The sequence below is a fragment of the Haliotis cracherodii genome, unplaced genomic scaffold, assembly GCF_022045235.1.
Source record: "Haliotis cracherodii isolate W230 unplaced genomic scaffold, xgHalCrac1.p SCAF_5, whole genome shotgun sequence".
NCBI classification, from domain to species: domain Eukaryota; kingdom Metazoa; phylum Mollusca; class Gastropoda; order Lepetellida; family Haliotidae; genus Haliotis; species Haliotis cracherodii.
Window position 1 is genome coordinate 37,671,469 of NW_027266308.1, and position 17,831 is coordinate 37,689,299.

At 40.9% G+C, this 17,831-nt stretch overlaps 1 protein-coding gene across 6 annotated transcripts in view; it reads left to right on the top strand.

Annotated features, from left to right (window-relative positions):
* The window catches only part of LOC139443343 (protein PALS1-like), a 103,228-nt gene extending 85,863 nt beyond the window's left edge, over window positions 1–17,365 (top strand). For all 6 annotated transcript variants that reach the window (XM_071224322.1, XM_071224324.1, XM_071224326.1 and 3 more), the window contains 10 exons: window positions 2,993–3,184; window positions 10,318–10,393; window positions 11,038–11,123; window positions 11,326–11,409; window positions 11,650–11,852; window positions 13,135–13,271; window positions 14,033–14,194; window positions 14,513–14,715; window positions 15,271–15,384; window positions 16,380–17,365. In XM_071224322.1, coding sequence (XP_071080423.1) covers window positions 2,993–3,184; window positions 10,318–10,393; window positions 11,038–11,123; window positions 11,326–11,409; window positions 11,650–11,852; window positions 13,135–13,271; window positions 14,033–14,194; window positions 14,513–14,715; window positions 15,271–15,384; window positions 16,380–16,565 — 1,443 coding nt within the window. In that variant the 3' untranslated portion in view covers window positions 16,566–17,365. The remainder of the gene's footprint in view (window positions 1–2,992; window positions 3,185–10,317; window positions 10,394–11,037; window positions 11,124–11,325; window positions 11,410–11,649; window positions 11,853–13,134; window positions 13,272–14,032; window positions 14,195–14,512; window positions 14,716–15,270; window positions 15,385–16,379) is intronic.
* Window positions 17,366–17,831: the final 466 nt, after the last annotated feature.

Here is a 17,831-nt window from a genome sequence, read left to right on the forward strand (position 1 = left end):
AATGTCTGATATAGGCCAACTGATGGATAGGGGCAAGAGCCTGAGAATCTGTAATGTAGAAATCACCTTAATATGGTCCCATGTTGTCCGGACTCGCCAGAGTGATTTCTCCGACTTAAACCATGATATGGTTTGTATACAATTTCTCTATAGCTCTGCACACTGTCCTATGGTTGTGTCAGTTTTAGTTGTTACAATGCATGTGGATTTCTGGCTCAAAATCAACTGCAAATAGAATGCAGAACTACAGATAAGCTGCGTATTTGTCTAAAATACCCCCAAAAACTATTTAAAACACAATTACTTTCAATTAACTTGTGTACAGAAACACATGCATTTAATGGAAAATGCAATTGTTTGAAAACAGCACGCGTAAATACCAAATGAAGATTTTTCAGCATGCGTACAACACAGCTAATTTCCGACACACAATTACAAGCTAATTTACTTTCCAGGTCAAGCCTATATTTAGAACCGTTATATACATCTAAAACATTATTTCTTTTTTTTTTAAATCTCAAAATGCTTACTCATTTTGGGAAAAACTCAAAAGAGTGATGTATAGATAAGTGAAAAGATATTGGTTACCCAATGAAAAATGTAATAACCCAAATTAAATAGAAACCTTTGAGTAAAAACTCAATTGCTCAAAATGTTATCTGGAGCTCTGACAATGGCGTGACATCGTCATAATGGTTTGTTTAACACCAGTTAGTTGACACTCAATCCTTTTATAGCTTGATCACATGCATGCAATATGCATACACGGGTTTGGAGACTTTTGAAGTAAGGTTATCTGTTCAAAACTGATTCTGTCTGTCTGTCTGTGTATGTGTGTCTCTGTGTATGTGTCTCTGTCTGTCTATCTGTCATCTGTCTGTCTTTGTCTGTCTGTCTATCTGTCATCTGTCTGTCTTTGTGTCTGTCTATCTATCTGTCTTTGTGTCTGTCTATCTATCTGTCTTTGTGTCTGTCTATCTATCTGTCTTTGTGTCTGTCTATCTATCTGTCTTTGTGTCTGTCTATCTATCTGTCTTTGTGTCTGTCATCTATCAGTCTTTGTGTCTGTCATCTATCTGTCTTTGTGTCTGTCTATCTATCTGTCTATCTATCTATCTGTCATCTGTCTGTCTTTGTGTCTATCTGTCATCTATCTGTCTTTGTGTCTGTCTATCTATCTGTCTGTCATCTGTCTGTCTTTGTGTCTGTCTGTCTATCTGTCATCTGTCTGTCTTTGTGTCTGTCTATCTATCTGTCTATCTGTCATCTGTCTGTCTTTGTGTCTGTCTGTCTACCTGTCAACTGTCTGTCTGTTTCTGTACTTCTGTGGGTGGGTTGTAAGGGGGAATCCGCAGGTGATCAAGTCAACAAATGTTAGCACTGTTTACTGTAGAAGATGTAACAAGCCACATTGAAAACAACGTTCTAATCGATAACCGAAATGTAGAAATCCATTAAGACAGACTTTTGTCTTCATTTGTTTCCCCACCACTGTGTGCAGAGCATGTGTAAGGGCCTGGTACATCTGAGGCAACAAGGAGGCCCGTGACAGGTCATCAGGCTGTGCCAGGGAACCGTGGACATGACAGATGATGATGGCGGTGGCAAACATTTGTACAAGACTTGTTGACATAACCAATAATAACTCTGTGGAACTGACCCGTCAATCTGGTCGTAATGTGGCCTGCTTTGTGGCCAACATGTGCCCAAATATTGGAATCTTGTTATGTCAATAAGATCAGCTTCGTATTTAAAGTTTACGGTCATACTTTGTGACACACATAGTTGATTGTGTTGTCGGAGGAAAATAGTTCAAGCATTTACCGCACTGTTTGAGGATATATAATGCTAAGTAAAGTTGTTAGTGCAGACAGTAAATATGTGAACATTTGTATTTAATGTTGAATACCCATGTTATTCTATGGATTTTCATTTACCTGCATTATGTTCATACTTCAAGAGTTATCTCCCTTGCTGAAGTTAAGTTGGCAGTGTTTGTAGAAACATATTCTGTTTACATGTCTGTCTATCTGTCTCTCTCCCAAAGCATGTTGAAATATCTGTATGAAACCATGTTGAAGTGGTCTTATGTGTTTTTAGAATTTAAGTTCTTTTTTTACAGCTTTTAGTCTTACTCTTAAAAAACCCACTTTGTTTGAAATATCTTTATAAAACATTTCACACACATCCAAGTGCTGAAATAAGCGTGGTATTTAGAAAGTTCTATGGCCATTACTGGCTACTATTTGTGGAATGTTGAAGCTGAAGCTAAAGAGAGCCCATGTTGTGTGGCGTATTTGTCCATCATGTAGAGTGTCTGTAAACACCTCCTCAGTAACCACATCACCAATGTTATTTGTTTCTTGTTTAACGCCTTAGCAATATTCTTGATTCATGACAGCTTCCTTCCATACAATCCAATCCAGTGATTGATTTAAAATCATAAGCCCCACAATGTCTGTGAACGATGACATGCATTCAAGTCACTCTGTCTGACCACCCAATCCATTCACTCACCTTGTACAACAAGCATAGGTTGCTGGGGGCTGGGGGTTGGGGGAATGGGTGGCCCAGTCGCCTAAGGCGCCGCGATTCGCTGTGCAGAGTTGCGTCCCTTGGGCACTCCAGAAACCTATAATTGTGGGTTTGAATCCCAGTTCGCCCCGGTTATGTTTCTAGGTTTGTAAGCACCATACCCGTACCCGTGGGTTTCACAGAAGTGGTAAATGTCTGAGTCCTGCATCACTTCCGGCTTTCCTCCCACATTAAGCTGACACGCCGTGATATAACTGGAATACCTTTAAAAGCGACGTTAAACCCAACTCATTCACAATGCTACGGGACATTTCAAATACATCACCTAACAGGCTGAAAGCTAGCGTGCATGTTTAATTCTTTATTCTAGTTGTAGTTTAACACTCCATACACCATGTACACAGACATTTTGTCATTAAAATGACGTTTTTCTAATTATTTGTATTGTTTATTTCAGGGTGTATTGCTTGCACACGACTCTCTAGCCCAGCGAGAACACGAGCCAGTGACGGTGAACCATGTCCACGCCCTCCCGCACACACTTGCCCTCACCCAGCCTGATGCCAGTGAACCCCTTGAGTACCCCCTCATGCCTTATGGCGAGGACAGTGTGAAGATCATCCACTTAGAGAAGACCAACGAGCCATTGGTACGTGACTTGTACTCATCACATTGTTTATAGCAAGGTTTATTTCCTGTTGAACAGGGGCGGTCGGGTAGCCTAGTAGTTAAAGGGTTCGCTCATCAAGCCAGGACCCGGGTTCGATACCCGACATGGATACAATGTGTGAAGCCCATTTCTGGTGTCCCCCGCCATGTTATTGCTGGAATATTGCTAAAAGCCGCTCACTCACTCACTCATGTTGAACATGGTGAGGTAAATATATTTACTGAATAACTTTTGTAAGAATTGACTTCAATGTTTTTCGGATTTTATGGGTGTAAAAAACGTAAAAACCAAGGTGAATGCACTATCCCGGAGAGCCAAAGGTCAGTGGTTCAATCCCAATCTGTGTCATAACAAAAGACATTGAAAGATGTTACTTCTTGTTACCCAGCCTGACACTCGGCATTAAGGAGATAATACAAGGATTGGTCAGCCCTGAGTCAGTATACTACATGCACATCACTGTATGGGTGTAATAGTCTTGAACTCAATGTTAAACCCAATTTCACCTCACCAAACTCTAAATGTCTTTTGGGGCGGTCGGGTTCTATTCCTGACATGGGTACAATGTGTGAATTTCTGGTGTCCACCACTGTGATATTGCTGGAATATTGCTAAAATCAGACTCACTCACTCACTCACTCACTCACTCACTCACTCACTCACCCACTCAATGTGTAAATGTTGTAAATTGTATTTTCTATATTTGGTATGATTAGAAACTGTGAAAAAAACATCAAAAGATAACACCAAATATACTGTGACCTTCCACTCAAGAATGTTGATATAAATTTTAATAATTGTTGATAAGTCTTCTGGTTTTTACTTCAGGAAGAAATAGAAATTTCATACACATGATAAGAAGCAGAGTTGCAACCCTTAGGTGTGGCAGGAACCTATGATCGTGGGATGAAGGCCAGACTTGCCTTGATTGTGTTTCACAAATGTCTGGGGCCTGTATCACCTCTAGCTTTCCTCCCACATTAAGCTGACATGCTGAAATAATGTTAACAGTGCTGTTGAACACCATGACCCTACAAACTAAGTCTGTATTCCTTCACTCCAGGAAGTTAATTTCCACCTGATATGCATATGAGTTTCTTAGAAATATATCTGAATTGAAATACAGTCATGGCTGTTAATTTGTACAACGCATTTGTTCAGCCCACTGGCAGAGTCTCTGAGAAACTCAGTCAGGCGTGACGTCATGGTATGACAACAGGTATACGAGGTCAGGTGACTTGGGATAGGCCTAAGGTTGCCTATTCAATATACGTACCTGCTTTTTCCCAGGCTTTACTGTTGGGAGGCACATTACCCATGTATATTAGTGTATTACCCATGTATGTAGGCCGAGCTTGTTGGATATAGGTCTGTGGTATAGGTGATTTATACAGGTGTATATAGTTAATACTTCATAGCACTGGTCAGGTGAAGTCTTTGATGTAGATACATAAGTGTCAGAGATTTACCAGGGTCTATCTATTTTCTATTCCTTGGGATTCTCAGCTCAGAGCTTCATGTCAATTATTGATGTGGATTTCAAGAAGAATCAACCACTGACACCCCAAACATTGAGTGTATTTCTTACCAGAGTAGATATGTCACTTCTATGTAACATGCAGTCAACAGTTTTGAGAAATATTATGATTGAAACAGCCATACGTTATTGCATCCAACTGACTCACAATGTAAATTATTTGCATCCATTCAATTTGTATACAACGCAATATTCTGCATCCAGTATAACCTTGAGTGATATGTCTATTATTTCCTAGCACCAGTCCGGTGTCATTGGGGGAGGCTTTGATGAGGCTACTCGTGTCATATCTCTTGTATATCATGGTTCGCTGTGGGAACACTGTCGGGGTTGGCCGCGGTGTATTGCCCAGTATTCCCCTATGTAGTCACACATGATAACTGCCATCACCCTAAGCTTGTCTGATTACAGTTCAGGAGGTGTCTCAGCATAATTGTGTGAACTGTGGGATCAATATTTTTCCTTAGTTCCCAAGACATGAGATGTGACATGAGAAATGTAATTTTGACATCACCCACAATCCTTGCTTCATGTACTTGTTAAGGGGTAGCCATTAAGCTCATCCTGTCAGAATGTTCAATGGAGAATAACCATATATATATCCCATGATAGTGTTTGACATTTTTTAAGTCAGATCCCAGCTACACAATGTCATCTTAGCGCTATGATTGACATAACTCCCAAACTTACAGGTAATATGGACTCCTGTACGTTTAGCTCTAGTATCACATTGTTGGATGACAACACCCTGAATTTAGCATTGACAAAGAACCGTAAATTCAAGTTTATAACAGACCCTTGCATTTTTGGGAATGATTGTTGTAATGCTATTGATCATAAAAAAGCACATGCTTGGATAAATCTTGGTAGTTTATTGTCCTAAAACTAAAATGAAAAAAATATTAACCTCCAGAATCTGAGACCATGTAATTGGAACAGAAACAACATAACTCTTTCCATAATGAAAAAGAGAAAATCTGCTAAAAGAAGACTCGTTTGTACAGTTCTGACGATATCAGTATGTGTATATGAATATTATGATGATACCAGGAGGTCGCGAAAAGGTGAGCGAAAAGTAGCACACATCACAGACACATGCAAAGGCAAGTCATGTGTTCACTTGAACAAACATCGGCACATATAGTACACGTCAAAACAGGGAATTGCATCAGACACCATTTTTGTCACTAAAGCATCGGATATGGAAATTTCCTCCACATGTCTACGATAAGGCTTTTTGAAAAAAGTCTTTAAATGCTGTTAATCTTATCAAATCTCTTTGAAATCTTGGTGGAAAGAGCATGCTCCATTTTACCTCAGAAGTTGTGAAATGTAGACACCAAGGGCTGGAGCTGCTGCAAACGTCTAGACTCAAAGAGACAGTTGACTTTTGGAAAGATGAACTCATCCCTTTTGGGGTTTTTTGTCACCCAGAATTTTTATGCATTGAGGGGCCATCGGGTAGCCTAGTGGTTAAAGCGTTCGCTCGTCACGCCGAAGACCTGGGTTTGATTCCCGACATGGGTACAATGTGTGAAGCCCATTTCTGGTGTCCCCCGCCATGATATTGCTGAAATATTGCTAAAAGCGGCATAAAAGCATACTCACTCACTCACTTTCTGCATTAATCTGAATATGACATGGATGAGACAGTTTCAATGGTGTCTTTTATTTCAGGTGGGTAAATCAATGGAAGGAATTTGACCATTATTGGACATCAGATCATTGACATACACTGTATACCTGAGGCTTAGGTTAAACGACCCGTGAAGATTCCGGGGTAGAATAGGTCTTCAGCAACCCATGTTTGCCGTAAAAGGTGACTATGCTTGTCATAAAATGCAAATAACGGGATCGGGTGGTCAGGCTCGCTGACTTGGTTGATGCATGTCATCGATCCCAATTGCGTGGATCGATGCTCATGACATTAATCACTGGATTGTCTGGTCCAGACTCAATTATTTACAGACCGCGATCATATAGCTGGAATATTGCTGAGTGCGGTGTTAAACAACAAACCAACCAACTTAGGTTAAACATCGTAAACTTACTGTCTTTTGACTCTGCCAATCTGAGCAGAAATTCTTTTTCACATGCATTGAGAAACATATTAGGAAGAAAGGGAGCACAGCTGGTGGGAACCTCATACAACTTCTGTCTATCACACACGGACTGGAGTTGCAGAGATTCAATATTCCCAACTTTCAACATCACACACTAAGAAATTTTTATTCAATTTACAAAAAGGCCATCCATTGTTCTGTAGCCAATTCTGTCTGTGAGAAATGTGAATGTCTTCCGGTGAAGACTTTCGACTCCATTTCTTCGCCAAGCTGTCAGAGAACTAACCGAATTACATGAAACAGGGAAGTCGTAGATGTTGCGTGCTGTCACGATGACTGTAGATTAATAGCTGCGGCACCACAGTCACAACACCTTGGTCACATGACAAACAGGGGGACTGGCAGTTTAGGGTCAGCAGCACAGTGTATATCACAAGGCCTTCGGCTGTTCTGTCAACAACAAGATTAAATAAGACAATTACTTTGTGAGTTGTGCTTTGACCGACAATACAGAAAGAAGTATAGAAGACAATGAGTTATGGTTGTCAAGGGAAATATATTCCCCATTTCATTGATATCTATGGAAACTGTTCTCATGGTCTCACGGAGACGGTGCTTACAGAGACAATGTGTTACAAAATTGTAAATGGCATATAAAAATATCAGTTATGTTTGTTTTGATGACCAGTTGACAGACTGAAGGACATTCTTGATTCAAGGGGGTGGTGGGGTAGCCTAGTGGTTAAAGTGTTCGCTCGGGTTCAATTCCCGACATTGGTACAATGTGTGAAGCCCATTTCTGGTGTCCTCCGCCGTGATATTGCTAGAATATTGCTAAATGTAAGACAGTACTCACTCACTCTTGATTCCAGAACAGATTGTTACATCACCAGTTACTGACTGAAGGGTCCGGGTGGTTGACATGTGTGGAGTGGGTGTCATAGTACCCAAGAGCATTGCTCGTGCTGACCACCACTGGTTTGTCTGGTCCAGACAATGATTAAAAGCATGCACAGTGATATATCTTTTATTTTTTGGACTGCAGAGTAAAGTAAAACTCCCTCACTCATTAAATCACAGTACAAGTTTTACATAACCAAAGGTGAGTGTGATCCAACATCAAGTTAGGACTTGGGTTAGATTTGAGATAAAATCAATATTGTTATGTTGCAGTTCAGTGTGGATACAAGAGGTTAGACTCGGTCATAGGTTAGAGGTGAGATAGGACTACTACAGTGTGTGATGATGCTCAGGAACGTGGACGTCTTGGGTAGCAACAGTGGATGACCTTATCATCCAGTAATGGTGTGCATAGTTGGCTTATCTTCCATGACAATAGAGAAGGAAGTCAGGCAGGTGCTTGCTAAGCCCCACCTTACGTCTGGAACATCTCACGAGGATGTTGGCGTGCTGCAACCCTGCTCCAGAGAACAGGCCTCTTTTTCACAGATCAATTGTAGTGCTGCAAATGTCTCGGTCAGATATTTCGGCATAGGCTTATGACCAGCTTAGATTGCTTTTGTAAATGGGCCTCTATTTTTTTTATATGTTGAAAGATGCAAAACACAAAGTATAATGGTTAATTTTAAGTTTAAAAGGACTTCAGACACCATGGTAGACTAACATATCGTACAGAAAAAAACAGTTGTTCAGTTATCTTAATAAAAATCTAATAAAAAGGGAGCCCAGTGATTCTCTTCATTTTCAGATGATACTGCAGTAATCTAGACTTGCCAAACATTATAGACTTGCATGGGCTGTAGTTGATATAAATGTATCAGGGTCTGTAAGACAGACTAACACCATGGCCTCGTTCTTGTTCCTTGTGGTTTTCCACTATCGTAAATCTATATTATAATATAGTGGTAGAGCTGACAGTTCTTTGTTGAGCGAGGAGCAGAGGAGCTTACAGTTATCAGCTTACTCTTAAAACAGTGGTTTGATCCACAATAATCTGTCTGATCAAACCATATACAAATTTGCAAAAATAATGTTGACATAAATGCGATGTGGGGGTCAAAAAGTGCAGATTGAGGTGACTAAGTTAAGGAAGATAGTCTTGATGTATGGACATGCTAGGACATTTATGAGATACAACTGAGATATGCTTTGTTATTCAATCTCATGCCAACATGTCTAAATTGCCAGCATTCCGTGCGATCATATATCACCCTCAGTATGATGGATATAACAAACTGCTACACTGGGATGCAAATGTGACAAGGGATATACGTCAGGAAGGATCCTTTTAAATATTTCATTTCACAATATGTTGTATTTTTTGTTTAACCTGGTGTCAGTTAAGAGAGGTAATAAAATATCAAAGTTTATGCCAAAATTAAAATTTGCAAACTATTTCAGGAGGGATGTAATGCCTTGAAATTTACAGAGAGGGCCATTTATTCTGGTGTTTTTAGGGCCTGATTCTCCTTGCTGTTTGGGTTATTCTGATCAGGTCAGTTTGCATATCCCAGTTTTCTTTGTTCTCGGATCAATGCCTTGAGTGGACAAAACAACATTAGCTGTCGGTAAAGTTGTGGACTTTGTGCGACTTCAATTACTCCATTTTTGCCTCATTTCCATTTCTGCAACATAAAAACTCCCACCTTTGTAAGAAGATGTTTGAAAGTAATGACTTTTTCTCCTCCAGGGAAAAAGTAGGGTGTTGTTTTTTAAAGAAATACATTAACTTTGTAACCAACGTTTTTGGAATAATTGATTCAATAAGGTATATTATCTTTGTTTCACACTTGTAGACATTTTTCAAGAACAAAAATAATATATGCATATTTTATTTAAAGATGAATGCGTACTATTATTGTTGTGTCTAGATTTAATGATTTGGTTAGATTCCCCGATTTAGTCATATTATGACTCTTATTTGTCAGCCAAAACATGTGTTTGTTGGTTTCCCCTAGGTGGTAAACAGCGAAGACCTGCATTACTCTTAGGTCTCCTCCCACATCAAGCTGACATGCCATGATATGACTGATAATTGCTCAAATCTCAAATCTCCAAAAAACCCAACTCACTCACTCCAAGATTCCACACACTCACTTGTTCGCTTATGTATTAAGGTCAAAAGCTGTGCAGTCAGATTTTCCATGATTTTTACATCCAAGAGTTTTAGCTCCACTGTGAAACACAACTCACTCACTCACTCACTCACTCACTCACTCACTCACTCACTCACTCACTCACTCACCCTCTCACTCACTCGAGATTTTTAGCTCCACTCTGAAACACAACTCACTCACTCACTCACTCCTCACCCCCTCACCCCCTCACTGACTCACTCGAGAGTTTTAGCTCCACTCTGAAACAACTCACTCTCACACTCACTCACGAGTTTTAGCTCCACTATTAAACCCAAAACTCTCTCTTATGCACTGAGGTCAGATGTTTGCTGCCAGACTCACCAAGACTCCTAGTGCCTCTGTTGCTGGTTGTCATGTCAGCTACTTAATGGACGTATATGTCATGTTCTATGTATGTGTTCTGTCATGTTACAGGGAGCTACAGTGAAGAATGAGGGAGACTCAGTGATAATTGGGAGGATTGTCAAGGGTGGAGCAGCCGAGAAGAGTGGTGAGTTTGTTGTTTTCATAAACTGAGTTCAAGGCTACGTTTAGTATCCCCTGTGAAGACCTGGGCTACAGTTGGTCTTCAGCCACCCTTGCTTGTCGTAAGAGGTGACTAACAGGATCAGGTGGTCAGTTGGTCAGGTTTGCTCACTTGGTTGATGCATGTCAATGCGTTCCAATTGCGTAAATTGATGCTCATGATATCAATCATTGGATTGTCCGATCCAGTCTTGATTATTTACAGACCGCCATCATATAACTGGAATATCAGTTGCCTGATAGGCATTACTTATAAGTTGAAGGATGACAATGTAGACACAATTTATAGATAACAACTTCTTTATTTACTGGAATATTGCTGAGTGCGGCATTAAACATTCATGCAAATTATATCAGACATTCTTCATGGGGATTCAGGAGTCAAAGAATTGACCAGTGCCTCATCATTGTCATGATGATCATTCTGACAGTAGAGGATAGTTGTTAATCATGTGACGTGTCATCGTACCCGGATGGTGTGGATTGTTGCTCATGCTGTCAACCACTTGCTTATCTGGTCCCAGATTATTTACAGGCCATGGGAATATTGCTGACTGTATCATGAATAACAGCTAGTAGCTGTATGTGTAACTTTGTTTCCATTGTCAGGTTTGCTTCACGAAGGAGATGAGATACTAGAAGTGAATGGCATCGACATGCGCGGCAAAAATGTCAACGATGTATCTGAGATGCTGGTTAGTAATGGAGATTGTTTCAGACTGAATGTATTATTCCAGAATTTGTTTAATTTGAACAGTAACAGTTTAGTGACTAAAGCCGGATTGTACAACTTGTGGATAATCAGTGATAATGATGTTCATTGTTAGCTGTGTAACACAGTATTACTATGTAGATATGTGTCTATGTTCAACACTAATTACCTACTGCTGTTTTCAGGCCTATATGACAGGGACAATAACATTCATGATCATCCCGACGCACAACTACGCATCACCCAAACCAGCCGCCCGACCAAAAGCAGTAAGTACTGAAATACCACTAGAATTAATTGCATAAAAAAATAATCGTTTCTTTGTTGCCTGATGCCGCACAGAAAAATTTATTTCAAAGAGTTTCTGAATAATTTGTAACTTATATTAAGTTTTGAAAAACTTTTTTTCCATCATATGAATATGTTATTCATTATGAATATGGTGTTACTAATTATGAATCACAACAAATGTTTATAGAATATAGTATTTACGTGGTGATGTTCTGCAGGTGCACCTTCGAGCCCTCTTCAACTATGACCCTGAGGACGATGCATATATCCCATGTCGAGAACTGGGGCTTTCCTTCATGAAGGGAGATATCCTTCATATCATCAACCAGGATGATCCCAACTGGTGGCAGGCATACAGGGAAGGCGAGGAAGAGCACCAGTCACTGGCCGGGCTAATACCCAGCAGGCTCTTCCATGAACAGTAAGTGCCGTAATCACTGGCCAGGCTTATACCCAGCAGGCTCTTCCATGAACAGTAAGTGCCGTAAGCACTGGCCAGGCTTATACCCTGCAGGCTCTTCCATGAACAGTAAGTGCCGTAATCACTGACCGGGCTTATACCCAGCAGGCTCTTCCATGAACAGTAAGTGCCGTAATCACTGGCCAGGCTTATACCCAGCAGGCTCTTCCATGAACAGTAAGTGCCGTAAGCACTGGCCAGGCTTATACCCAGCAGGCTCTTCCATGAACAGTAAGTGCCGTAATCACTGACCGGGCTTATACCCAGCAGGCTCTTCCATGAACAGTAAGTGCCGTAATCACTGGCCAGGCTTATACCCAGCAGGCTCTTCCATGAACAGTAAGTGCCGTAATCACTGGCCAGGCTTATACCCAGCAGGCTGTCCATGAACAGTAAGTGCAGTAATCACTGGGTGGGCTTATACCCAGCAGGCTCTTCCATGAACAGTAAGTGCCGTAATCACTGGCCAGGCTTATACCCAGCAGGCTGTCCATGAACAGTAAGTGCCGTAATCACTGGCCGGGCTTATACCCAGCAGGCTCTTCCATGAACAGTAAGTGCCGTAATCACTGGCCAGGCTTATACCCAGCAGGCTCTTCCATGAACAGTAAGTGCCGTAATCACTGACCGGGCTTATACCCAGCAGGCTCTTCCATGAACAGTAAGTGCCGTAATCACTGGCCAGGCTTATACCCAGCAGGCTCTTCCATGAACAGTAAGTGCCGTAATCACTGGCCAGGCTTTTACCCAGCAGGCTGTCCATGAACAGTAAGTGCAGTAATCACTGGGTGGGCTTATACCCAGCAGGCTCTTCCATGAACAGTAAGTGCCGTAATCACTGGCCAGGCTTATACCCAGCAGGCTGTCCATGAACAGTAAGTGCCGTAATCACTGGCCGGGCTTATACCCGGCAGGCTCTTCCATGAACAGTAATTGCAGTAATCACTGGCCAGGCTTATACCCGGCAGGCTCTTCCATGAACAGTAATTGCAGTAATCACTGGCCAGGCTTATACCCAGCAGGCTCTTCCATGATCTGCAAGTGCAGTAATCACTGACAGAGAATCTCTTTCTTGAGGTGGTATGGTAGCCTTTGTTACAACTCCACTTTGGTACAGTTTGTGTATCACCTGTGTCCTCTGTGGTACCAGTACAACAATTCTTTTGTTGAAAAACACCCTTGCTTTTCTGAAATAATCCCATTTGAACCAATTTTGAGATGGGATTGTGTGTTGTTGTTACAGACGTGAAACACTGCGTCAGACCATGCCGGGAGACGGGAAGGACTCTAAGAAGAAGGGGCGATCGTGTGTCTGTGGAAAGAGAGACAAGAAGAAGAAAAAGAAGAAACGCTCCTCCCTGTACACTGGGGCTGACGAGGGTAGGTGCCATTACCTAGTATGTCCACTGTCAGATCCAGCTGCGGGGTGGCAAACGCCGTTGTCAGACACCTTACATGTTGAAATGTGCCCTCGGTCAAGTCACTTCATGACTTGGGTATTATGTGCGTCCCCTTTTTCAAAATCCTGGATCTGCCTCTGGTGTCTGGCATGCGTTATAAGCAATTTACAATGAAACCCCATTAACCCAGACAGTACCCATTGGCATTGTCTGGATTAATGAATCACCTGGACAAAGGGTTAAGCGCCCCCTGTTATTTGTTATGGATATGAGGAAGGCCAGGTCTTTGGTCTAACAGGGTGAAGTCAGGATGTCAACTTAGATGTAATAACCCAAAATGTGATTATGTTTGCAGTTTGCAGCTTAAAGTGTTGGTTTGTTAGCTAAGTGGTTGAAGTGTTCTCTTACTCTCAATACCAAGTTTGATTCCTGGGCCCCACATGGTTGCTTTGTGTTACAGCTGTTGTGATATTCCAGTAATAGCAGAGTTATTCTCACACACGTATAACAGAATACGCGTGATATTCAGTTATTTACAACATAAGTGTTGATGGTGCAGGTGTCCTGTTTGCCACATCGCTTAAGATGCCACATGTAATGGGTTGAATCCCTGATTCATACTATCTGTGAACTTGGTCTGTCAGCGCCGTATCTGTGCTCCTGATGTCATACACTTTAGTTATTTTCCTGTTCTGCTGCATGATTAGTGGATGCCATGAACATCAGTATTTATATTTGCAGAAACTGAAGAAATCCTCTCATATGAAGAAATGGTTAAATATTTACCTCAGCCGAACAGAAAAAGACCAATTGCCTTAATTGGCCCTTCAAATGTTGGGAGGGCGGAGCTCAGACAGCGTCTCATGGAGTCTGACTTTGACAGATTTGCTGCTGCTGTTCCCCGTACGTGGATCTACTCTTTAGTTTCTCACACAGTCATTTATCTGAAGCCTGTGATTTTATCAGCAGAAGGATCAGAATTCAACGTTTTCAAATTCAATGTTTTCTAAACTTTTTACCTAGCATGATTGTCTGTCTGTGTCTCGGTGTATATGTATGTCACAATTATATAACAATTGAAGTGTTAACTGTACATACATAATTTCATAAGTATACATTAATATTTTGTGTTGTAACTGAAATTCGTCAGATGTTCAGATGAAAGATGGTTTTGATATTAAGTGCCACAATAACCAGTGGAGTTCCTACATATGTTGACAGACACAAGTCGAGTCCGCAAATCTGAGGAAATAGAGGGCAAGGACTACCACTTTATCTCACGCACCATGTTTGAGGCGGACATCTTGGCCCAGAAGTTTATCGAGTATGGCGAGTTTGAAAAGAATTTGTATGGCACAAGTATGGAGGCCGTGAGACAGGTGATCCACCAGGGGAAGATCTGCGTGCTCAATCTCCATGCCGACGTAAGTATATGCTCCACGTGATGCTCAACTTCAACTTGATAGACTCTTATAGGTGAGGTGAGGGAAAATGGAGTTTAATGTCGTGTTCAAGTTTATTGCACTTATATGGCAACGCACTTATGTAGCGACGTGTGTGTGGCTGAGTGTACTAGTCCGGACTAATGCAAATTTTATGGCACTAGCCCACTGAGATATGCCTAAGTTTAACATAAATACCCTTCTTAGACACAGTATACTGACTCTGAGCCAACCAGTCCTTGTTTTAGCCCCTTAATGCCCAGCACCAGACAGGGTAACAACAAGTACCATCTTTTGACATCTATTGGTATAACGTGGCCAGAATTGAACCGCGGATTTTACGCTCTCCTGGACACTCTAATAGGGATGAAATATAGCTGTTGAACTGTAAATTGATTTTAAAAGTAATTATGGTTTGTAAACATGATAGACACTGTAGGAAGGGAGATAACTCTTGACAGAATGCTGTCAAGCTAAAGTTAAAAGTTACCAAGTGTACTGACATCTATACAAATGGTTTTCCTTTTTGTTTGCCAGGCTGTGAAACCGCTGTACACATCAGACCTGAAGCCTTATGTGATATTCGTGTGTCCCCCGAACCTGGAGAAGCTTCGTGCTGTGCACGTCAAGCTGGGCAAACCAGCAACACCGGTATGTATACATCTCAACAACAGCGTAGTCAACATTCTAGCAACTGAGATAACATGTTCAAGGAAGTAGTCCCACCTAATCTGACAAATCCTTTTGTAATACAAAAGTAATTGTCAATTATTCCATTAAAATAGGGGTACAGGAGGCCGAGGTAGCTAAGACACTTGAATATATTGTACAGAGTTGTGTCCCTTAGCCATGACAGGAAACTATGATCATGGGTTTGAATCTCATTTCACCGTGATTATGTTTTTAAGTCTGTCAGCACCATGCACCAAAGTGTGGTGAAGATCTAAGACCTGCATTGCTTCAGGGATTATTCCCATATCAAGCTGACAGACCATAATATAACTGATTTACTGTTCAAAGTGGCTTTAAATCAAACTCACTCACTCACTCACACACTCACTTTACCATTAAATTAAATAAGAGACATTGTTTTCTCTTAGGCTATTGGTACTGTTGCATTGATATCTGAGACTTCATCTGAGTAAATCTCCCACACACCAAAGGAAAAGAAAGGGGCACCCATTTTTCATTTGCACTATTTCATTTTTTTCATTTTTTACTTAATTACCTTCTAGCTATCTGTCAGGTGTGAGTACCTCACATGTGATCAGATGAGTACTTATAGGCCAGACTTTTTTTCCTTAGATGAAATGTGAAAAAAAAGAAAATGTAAAGCAATGGGGCCAACCAGAAATGAGTAAGATGTGAAAACAACTCTTTTACTGTTGCTATCAATATTAATGAATTATTTGAAGTACCATAACTAAGAACTGTTCAAAAAATTACTTAATAAATCAAGCCCCACTTTTTTTCTCCCTACCATTTAACATTTTGAGACAATCCCAAGACGTATTTGAAATTGTAATTTTTTTATTTTTATTTGTTTCAACTCACCAACCTGAAATTTTGGGTTGAAAATCCCTAACAGCCACCCCCACCGCACACACCTCAATGTCTTCCCTTAAGCATGTATATTTGTTTACTAGGATGACGAACTCAAGGACATCATAGAGAAGGCTCGTGAGATGGAGGACATATATGGCCATTACTTTGACTACATCTTGGTCAACCAGGACCTCAACAGGGCATACGATGAGCTCCTTCAAGAGATCAACCGCCTCGAGATCGAACCACAGTGGATTCCGAAACCTTGGGTAGACACATTCATGTGAGATGACCAGAGGCTGGTTGGCACTTGCTTCGGCAATACTTCATTCATGGATTACTGTGACCTGTCTGCTTCATGTGCTACCAGACTAATGTGTGCTCGAACATAGGAGTGATGAAGCAGATACAGAAACAATGGGATAATCCTGTGATGGTCATAGGACCATGTTACGAAGCATATAACTACGCCAGAGTGAAAGTTGGCTGGTATGATATGTGATCAAGCTGTGAGAGCCCAGCTCACAATCAATATGTACATTTGAACCATGGATGATGTCAAGTGTGATAGTTCTGAGTTCTTGTGACAAGATCAGCATTAGCCTTATTGAGGGCCAAACAGGCAGAAGCGCATCCACAGTTGTGAATCACACAACACAGGAACAATGTGACTGGTTCCTAACGCTACTATCAAATAACTTCAAGTGTATATTGAACAGAAGACAATGTGAATGCAGCTTTCTAATACCTTCAAGTGTATACGGAACTTAACTGGGTGAATCGACACAACAGAGGAAGTGTTCTGTATTTAAACAAGGAAGCCTGATGGAACAGATGACGATGAATGGGATGTTTCTACGACTGATGTTTTTAATTGTGACAAGCAATAATCAAGACACCAGACAATGTGAGGTCTGATGGGAATAAATCTTCATAACATGCTACTCGGAACATGTGCACTGTCCCTTGTGTATAAACGATGCTCAAAAGGCATCTTGTTACCATGGTTACACCATGTATCTTGTCTGTGACATATAACTTCATTTTGGGAGTAATCCTCCTGGTTGTATTGCACAAGTTCAACCAATATAATATTCATGTTTCACTTCTTTTCCCGTAGTTTTCTCCACAATCAAGATGATACAAGTACGAGGTTGTGCCTTATACAGATCTGTTACCATGGTTACCAAAGTTTTAATTCTGTTATGAGATGGTTAAAGAGGTTTATCATTCAGTGGCTGTGGCCATGTTTTTCACCATGGTTGCTGTTGTGATGTGGCCTGCATGTCTCACAAAGAGATTGACATGACAGACGCAAGAATCCGTCTACATCGGAATTTACAAGTATGAATATTTTACTTGAAAGAAATGGTTTTATTTGTTTTGAAGATGATTATGGTTGAAATATTTTTAATCGATCTAATTTCTGAAATAGCTACTGTGGTCAATAGTGTTCAAGGATGTACGATCATTGATCATAGGTAAGTCAGCAAAATGTAACTCTAGGTAGGGTTCAAGGTCAGTGCAGCAAGATTAAATTTCATTATTTCATT